The sequence below is a fragment of the Charadrius vociferus genome, unplaced genomic scaffold (genome assembly GCF_000708025.1).
Source record: "Charadrius vociferus isolate BGI_N301 unplaced genomic scaffold, ASM70802v2 scaffold251, whole genome shotgun sequence".
Taxonomy (NCBI): Eukaryota; Metazoa; Chordata; class Aves; order Charadriiformes; family Charadriidae; genus Charadrius; species Charadrius vociferus.
In genome coordinates, this window is record NW_009646963.1 from 29,807 (window position 1) to 37,855 (window position 8,049).

Sequence of the window (8,049 nt, forward strand, 5' to 3'; positions counted from 1 at the left end):
TGCCAAAAGGTTTTGTACATTTGAAGGAAAAGTGAGAGTATATCCTTCATTTGTTTTTGTCCTGAAGTTTGAGTACTGGCTTGCTGCCACAAGCTTGTTCCAAAGCATTTCTGCTAGACCGCCTTTGTCTTGGTTTTTCATTCTCCTCAAGTATTCAAAATGCTCGTCTCATCCTTCTCAGTACAGCTCGTCTACAGTCTGTTTTGCACTACTTTTTTTTAATTTTTATTTTAGGGGTAGAGGAGGAAGGAGTGTATTCTTCAGAGAATCTGACTCCATTAGTCTTATTTCAAAACACTCTGAAGATATCCTGTGAAATAGCCCTTCCCACAAAGCAATCAGCTTTTACTTGTCTTGGGCAAAGAATCCCATTTCTGTAACAGATGACTCACTTGGCTCTTTGGATCTTTTCGTTTGTTTTCATTCTAAATTTGCTCTCATGATTTTGTTGGTAGCTACCCCTGGACGTCTAGTTGACCATCTGGAGAACACAAAGGGTTTCAATTTACGAGCTCTGAAGTTCCTAGTGATGGATGAGGCTGACCGGATCCTTAACATGGATTTTGAGACAGAGGTAGGAATCTGCTAAAAGAAGAGTTTGGAACACCAGATAAGTTCCTTAAAATCGCTTCCTACAGTCACACAGTAAACACCGGGAGATTAATAGCAAATTGTAACTAAGATCTAATAATTGTACAGAAGTCTATGGTGGCAGTAGAATTTAGCAGAGTTATGTAGAACAAGGTAGTAGAAGGCATTTTTGTCTCTGAAATCTACTAGTTTATCTCGAGCACCTGATACTGATGCAGTTACTATAGAACATGATCACATGCATGTTTCTGTGGGAGTATTGCCTGATATTTGCACTGCTATTGGACTTCTGGAATTTAAACTGCCTAATTGTCAAGCTATCACCCTACACCTTCCCTTTAGAAGAGGGGAAATTTGTTCCTACTGGGAGTCTTAAGTTGGGCATGTGTATTACTCTTGATGATCATTATATTTGGAGGAGGCTTATGTCTTGATTGCTGTTGTATTCAGCGTTTCCATTTCCTTTTTGTTTTTACAGGTGGATAAGATACTAAAAGTGATTCCTCGAGACAGGAAGACATTCCTGTTTTCTGCTACCATGACCAAGAAGGTGAGAGCAGAGTACTCTGCTTTAGTTTTCCTTCCATCAGGCTGTACTGTTGACTAGACTGTATGATACAGGTTTCTGACAGGATCTCTGTCCATCTAGTACTAACTTACATTGATCTTCTCAGGTTCAAAAACTCCAGCGTGCTGCTCTGAAGAATCCTGTTAAATGTGCTGTTTCTTCCAAATATCAGACAGTTGAAAAACTGCAGCAATACTACATTTTCATCCCCTCCAAATTCAAGGTAATGCTACTTCTGTTTCTTCCCTCATCTCATTGTGTCTTGTCTTGCTGTTCCCACATCTGCCCAATATCTTGTCATCTTCTCTGGCTTATACTTACTCATTAATGTGGCATATGCAATCATTTTTTTTTTTTTTTTCCTTCTCTATCTGTTTCTTTACAGGACAGCTACCTTGTTTATATCTTGAATGAACTAGCTGGAAACTCTTTCATGATATTTTGTAGTACGTGTAACAATACTCAGAGGACTGCTCTACTGCTCCGCAACCTGGGGTTCACTGCCATTCCTCTCCATGGGCAGATGAGTCAGGTATGGGCATACCCCACAGAACAGAGTAGACAGGAGACCTGTTGTTTGGGAAATGTGCTGCACCATACTGAGTCACAACTACCTTGGTAGTTGTACCTTGCAGGAAAAGTATTTCACAGCTTGTGGACTGGACTGATCACTAGAAATTTAACTAATGTGAATGCTGCCACTGATTCTGTAATAGTTCAAAAAGAAATTAGAGAAGTGAGATTTTTGAGTGGTTTCTCCCCCAGTTCTTCTGTACCGATATTTCAGCTAGAGCACACGAACCAGAACGAGCATTATTCTCTCATTCCCTCTTTGTTCTCCTCTCTTCCAGAATAAACGCCTGGGCTCTCTAAACAAATTCAAGGCAAAGGCGCGTTCTATTCTGCTGGCTACTGATGTTGCAAGCAGAGGTCTGGACATCCCACATGTAGATGTGGTGATAAACTTTGATATTCCTACGCACTCTAAGGTAAGCTAGTCTGTGTGCCAGCTGAGAGCTTCTGGTTACGGGGAGGCGTAGTGAAGCTAGACAAAGAAACAGAGACACGTTTTCTCTGTTCTGCTGACAGGAAGTCTAGTTCACGTTTCTGTAGGTTGAAAGATGTGGTTCAGCCTCTGCAATTGAGTTGGTTTCTCAGTTTGGTTGGGTGGCTTCATCTGGATTGTAGAACTGATCCCAGAACTGAAGAGGGGAAGTGAGGGACGTTCCGTGTCTTTGTATTTCTGCTCAGAGTGTGTGTTTTGCCATATTACATTAAAGGGCTTCTAGACATTGAGAATAGTTTTAACATATTGCTAGTTTCAGGTAGTCATCTCTGTTCCTGTGATCCAGGTCTGACTTCGCATTTTAAACTGTGTTGAAAACAAAAAAAAAAAAGTAAAAATTCCCCAATTATGCTCAATGAGGATTTGATCAAGAAAGATGTCTTTAATATGTTTCACTTCATATAACAAAAGTACAGCAAACTGAAAAATGAGTTACTAACTCTCTAACTTACAGAAAGTATAGTATTATATTAGGGGTGTGACTTTGTTTCCCAGCCTAGTTTCAGAAAGCATACCATTAACGTGCATTTCAGGAATTGCTACTGTTGAGGGGTAATGGCTTCAAACTGGAAGAGGGTAGATTTAGATTAGATATCAGGAAGAAATTCTTTACTGTGAGGCACTGGAACAGGTTGCCCACAGAAGTTTTGGATGCCCCATCTCTTGAAGTGTTCAAGATCAGGCTAGATTGGGCTTTGAGCAACCTGGTCTAGTGGGATGTGGCCCTGCCCATGGCTACCACCAGGGGGGTTGGAACTAGATGGTCTTTAAGGTCCCTTCCAACCTAAACCATTCTATGATAATAGTCAAAGATACTACAAATTGCAAACAGAAGAAACTATGGTGGTGCTTTTGAAGATGCTGCTTTTGACATTATAAAAGGGCAAAAGTTAAAAAAAATGGTGGGAGCAGCAGCTTGAATTACATTGTCACAGTTTTTGTGCCCCTCCCTCTTGTCTAACCATGTCACAGAGGACATCCTTTCTCATGATGCTTCCTTTCTCCACAGATTCTGCAGGGAGAAGGGAGTATTTTAATTTCCATAATGCAGTATAAAACCTGGAAAACAGCCTAGAACCATAAAAACAGAAGACGGTCAATAGATCAGACGCTTCCAAATTGTTCTCATTCATCCTCCCTTTCACTGTGCTTGCCAAACTTAAATCTACTTGCCAGAGAGCTTGTCTGGAAGACAGGCTATGTAGAGCACAAGATTCCAAAACAGAAAATGCAGGCATTGGCTCACTTCAAATGTTAGCTATCCAAGGAAGTGGTAGTTCATTAGCAAAGTCATATATCACCACCTTTGTTCTGCTGTCTTTGATAATTGAAGGTGGTCTTCTCCTTCGGAAAGAGAAGAATTCAAATGTTAAAACCAAAGATATGCCTCCACAAGCCAGTATCTTCTCAAACCTTAATGCTGCATACGGTCCTGGCTGTATTTTCTCCCCTTTTTGTTCTTTCCTAAAGAAAAATTATAAGGGATGATTTCCCATAACTTCTGTTCTGTGTTTGATGCACATAACTTATTGCTTATAAAGAAAATTGTTTTCAGGATTACATTCATCGTGTTGGGAGAACAGCTCGAGCTGGGAGATCTGGCAAATCTATCACCTTTGTCACACAGTAAGTGTTAAAATGTGGCAGACTTATTCTTCCCAGCTGTGTTTCAGAGCAGAAAACATCTGACCTCATCCTGGGTGAGAAGAAAATACTACTTTTCATTTTGAGGTGCCACTTGGATTTATTTAGTGAGAAGGGAAAGAATTCAAAGTCCAGGGTGGGGAGGGAGAAAGGCCTAGGATAAATTCTAAAAGCAGGCGTGTAATGAGCAGAACTGTTTATAACTAGGTTGTGTAATACACACACGTTTTTATAATATGTAATGCAAGTTAAGTAAGTGTGAGTCTTTGATAAATACTGAAGTATTTGTCTAAAAAAAAAAAAAATCTTTGCCAAATACTTCTGAACAAAGATGAGCTGAATAAATAGTGAAGTTGTCCCAAACAATGGCATCATTTGGATACAATTAAGAGTTGCTTGTGAGACCATCAGCACCAGTATCTGTGGGCTGGAGATAAGGGGTGATGTCTGTGGGTGGTGACAGCTGAAGCACTCTCAGGAGGTATGATTCAAGATGGTGTCTTGGCTTTTCTCAGGTATGATGTAGAGCTGTTCCAGCGCATTGAACACCTGATTGGCAAGAAGCTGCCAGCATTTCCCATGCAAGAGGAAGAAGTTATGATGCTGACAGAGCGTGTGGCTGAGGCCCAGAGATTTGCTCGAATGGTGGGTGCTGGCTTTTTGTCCCTCTACATGCTGTTGTAGTCTGAATTTCCTCAGGTGCCAGAACTCTTGGTCAATCTCTTGATTGCATTGTAGGAGCTGCGGGAGCAGGGAGAGAAGAAACGGTCTCGGAATGATAATGATGATGACACAGAAGAAGCTATTGGTGTCAGGAATAAGGTGACGGGTGGGAAAAAGAAGAAAAGGAAAGCTTTCTAGTTCAGTATTTGGACAGACTTTTTTATTTTTCTCTTTATGGCTACATGAGCTCGGCAAAAACAGTCTACCAAGCCATCTCCAGTGAATTTTTTTCAGAACTACTTATGGAATTGGGCAGTCCACCTGGAAAACAACTTCTCTTCTGCTTCACCAGTTACAGACTGAGCTGGGCTTTGGTGGTACTGTTGGACCAGTCTTCCTTTCAGAGACACCAGACCATCACCTCTGGACCTGAAAGCAGCTGTGGTCTGGCCCTGCTCATTCACAGAGGTGCAGAGTGAGTGCAACTTTCCACTGCTGCAGCCTGTCTCGCTACCCAAACAGAGTGCATCTGGGGTCACATAGGTCTATCGGAAGAAAGAGAGGAAAAAGTTAAAAGAAGCAGCTGAGCTCCCACAGCATAGCTGTGTTGTCCTTGCCTTTGTGAAAGGATATGCAATGTGGAAAACTCCAAATATATTTGGCTTAATTTTAAAGCTGCCTGGTTTTCCTTGTCTTATTGCTGACCTGTTCTGCTTATCTTGAGTATCGGCTCTGCCAGAAGGTTTTATTCTGAGGTCAATCTTAGCGATTCAGATGTGACATCAATACCTTAGATGTGTCAGCTGAAGAGTGGCCCAGCACAGAGAGGACCTGTTGCAGCAGGATTAGGCTATTCACTGCCTGAAATTTGATCCAGAATCTGTAATGACTGACAAGGTCAAAGAAAGGTCTGGGTTTTGGTGTGTGGGGTTGTTTTTTGTGGCTGATTCTTGTAGTACTTACAAACCAACACAAGAGGGTAGTATTTACATAGGAAAGCAGCTCACGAGCTGGGTGGTGAAGAAGAGCCGGTAGCATAGAGGCTCTTTCTGTGTTTCCCTGTTTATTTCTTTGTTTTGGACACAGTTCGGTGCTGTATAAGTAGACTCTTGCAAGAATGGGATAAAAGTACTTATCTTCATATCAAACCAGAAGGTTACTGCTAGTTCCCACTGGCAACAGAAATTTTCACGCTGATCATTTCTGCTGGTGGGCAGAGAAGGATTAGAAGCTCCTTCCTGATGACTTAACGTGAAAATTTGATGTCCAGTCAAACCACTCATAAACTAGATTTTTCTGCTACATGAGAAACAATATTCAAAAGAATCTTTTTTAGATCTAAATGGAAAGAAGAAACTACTGCAGTAGTCAAGATGAGCACAATGGTTACTTCATAGTGTCAACATAAATCTAATATGCACGTGTATAGTAGTCAGAATACTTTTATACATTTATTTGGGGCAGCGCACTTTGCAAAATTACAAAAAATATGGCGTGATTAAAATGTAAGGGGAACATGTTATTCCTTTTTTTATTTAAAACAGCTCTGTTGTCTTCATGAGGAACAAACATACTGTCTAGTGTGAGGAGAGTGCCAGTGTTCGTTCTTTGTCCTTTTTTTTTTTTTTTTTAGTAGCAATTTACTCAAATCTCCCAAATACCTTCAAGTTTGATAGCTGCAACGCAGTGTAAGATCAGTGGCAGATCAGTAAGGGTACAGATCTTGAGTATTTTGACTGCTAAGAGCATTTTTACAAAGCAGGAAGAGAGTGTGTGTCTTCCGTGGGTCCTAGTGCAGAAGGGCAGAGGTGGAAGCCCAGTAACAAGAACACCTTAATTCTGTGGTCGGGATCCCCACAGGTAAGAGGAAACAGCCCTAGAATGCACCAGAGAGAATAAAACGATTGAGTATATGGGTGGAGATGCAAATGTTCATTCCCCATGGAGCAAGTGAACTTTCCCGATTGGTCTTCTGTCCTGCTGGATGCTTGAACAAAATTTTTTACGCTTTACAAGCAGGACAGGGTTGGTCCCACTATGCGCAAATGAAGATTAAATCTCTGAGGCTCCTGGGTCTCTGGAAGACCTCTTAGTGTTATTCCTGGCTATGTAACGGGTGGCATGAGAGTCAGTCCTGAACCAATTTTGTAAAGTGGTGTGAAGGGCAGTTTTACTGCTGGAGGGGGTAGGGCATGGCCATTCTTTTCAGAAGTAGTATGAGGCTTTCTTTAATTGATGGTGTATCTCTGTATTCTTTCCTTTGTGGAAGGCTGCAACAGCCAAGGGGATCGGTCCTGTCCCTTGATGGGATCAAAGGTTCTGTATCCCTCCTCTGCAGTTGCAGGAGTAACAGAGAAGTAGAGCTGGTCCTTGGAAAAGGGTGCAGAGCCTCTTTGAGAGGAGTGACTCCTAGACAGCTGGCCACCTCCCTTGATGTGGAATGACAAGCTGTAGAAGCACTTGGCACTAGAAAAGCAAAGGTCTCGCCACACCCACATTCTCACTGGTGCCTCACCTGCCACAGGTATGTGCATTCAATTTCAACTAAAAATATCTCAACAGGTTGGAGGGGCAGGAAATAGTTTCTTGTTGTGACTATGCTGTGAGGGCTAGGTCGGAGGGTGTTTGTATAACTGAAGTGGAATAGGGAGTGTCTAAAGATGCATTTAGTCAAAACAGAATTTGCAGCCAGGCTAAAGCAAAATCTGTAGCTGATCTAATGAAACATGAGGGGAAAAGAATGGAGTGAGACCTGTCTCTCTCTGGATAAAAGGCAGTTCAGAAAATACCAGCACTGGTATGTGTGTGGCTGCATACTTTTGTACAACAACTGATTCCAGTGTGTTTGTTCGGTCAGGAGGACTCTTGAGGGGCAGTTCTGAAGCACACCTGGAGTCTTTGCACAGCAGGGAGCTGAAGTGGAGGATTAACCTTAGTGTGACGTACGGTAGTATCGGGCTAACACAACTTGTCATTTTTTTGTGGTTGAAACTCCAAACGAAGTTTCAACAAAAGCTGGTTTCTCAAAAGATGTTCAGAGGGGATGTTTGCATTTTGAAACAATTCTGAACTTCCCAAGGCCATAATGAGAAGGTGATTGTTTATATCCTTGTAATACATATTTTAAATAATGTTTTATAGTTTTCATTTTTGATACTGCATAGGTGACTACCTCAGGCAGTAAAGAATGGGGATATAGTGTCTTTCATTTAAGTGTTGTAGAGCTAGCAGAAGCGGAGCGATCCTTTGGAGGGGAGGAGTGAAATTAAACACCGATGTCAGTGTGAATAACTGACTTCAAGATAAGTGAGGATTGCTGCAAAATGTAGCAGTCCCTGCAACCACACAGTGGTCCAGAGCAGAAGCTGTGCTGAATTGACCTGTCTGAAATAAATTTGGCAATCTCAGTTCCCCAGTGCCATGTACCTGCTGCCCAGGGGGTGCAAGGGAAGACACGGGCAGGAAAGCACAGCTGGGGACCAGAGTGGGGAATCCAGGTTTTTTTTTCTGTGGTGGC

The 8,049-nt window shown here is 41.9% G+C and overlaps 1 protein-coding gene across 1 annotated transcript in view; it reads left to right on the forward strand.

Moving 5' to 3' along the window:
• The window catches only part of DDX47 (DEAD (Asp-Glu-Ala-Asp) box polypeptide 47), a 12,363-nt gene extending 7,200 nt beyond the window's left edge, over nucleotides 1-5,163 (forward strand). Inside the window, exons 5-12 of the mRNA XM_009895259.1 lie at nucleotides 456-574; nucleotides 1,070-1,141; nucleotides 1,266-1,382; nucleotides 1,545-1,691; nucleotides 2,011-2,148; nucleotides 3,781-3,851; nucleotides 4,385-4,514; nucleotides 4,608-5,163. Of these exons, the coding sequence (XP_009893561.1) occupies nucleotides 456-574; nucleotides 1,070-1,141; nucleotides 1,266-1,382; nucleotides 1,545-1,691; nucleotides 2,011-2,148; nucleotides 3,781-3,851; nucleotides 4,385-4,514; nucleotides 4,608-4,730 (917 nt within the window). The 3' untranslated portion in view covers nucleotides 4,731-5,163. The remainder of the gene's footprint in view (nucleotides 1-455; nucleotides 575-1,069; nucleotides 1,142-1,265; nucleotides 1,383-1,544; nucleotides 1,692-2,010; nucleotides 2,149-3,780; nucleotides 3,852-4,384; nucleotides 4,515-4,607) is intronic.
• The last annotated feature ends 2,886 nt before the right edge of the window (nucleotides 5,164-8,049 follow it).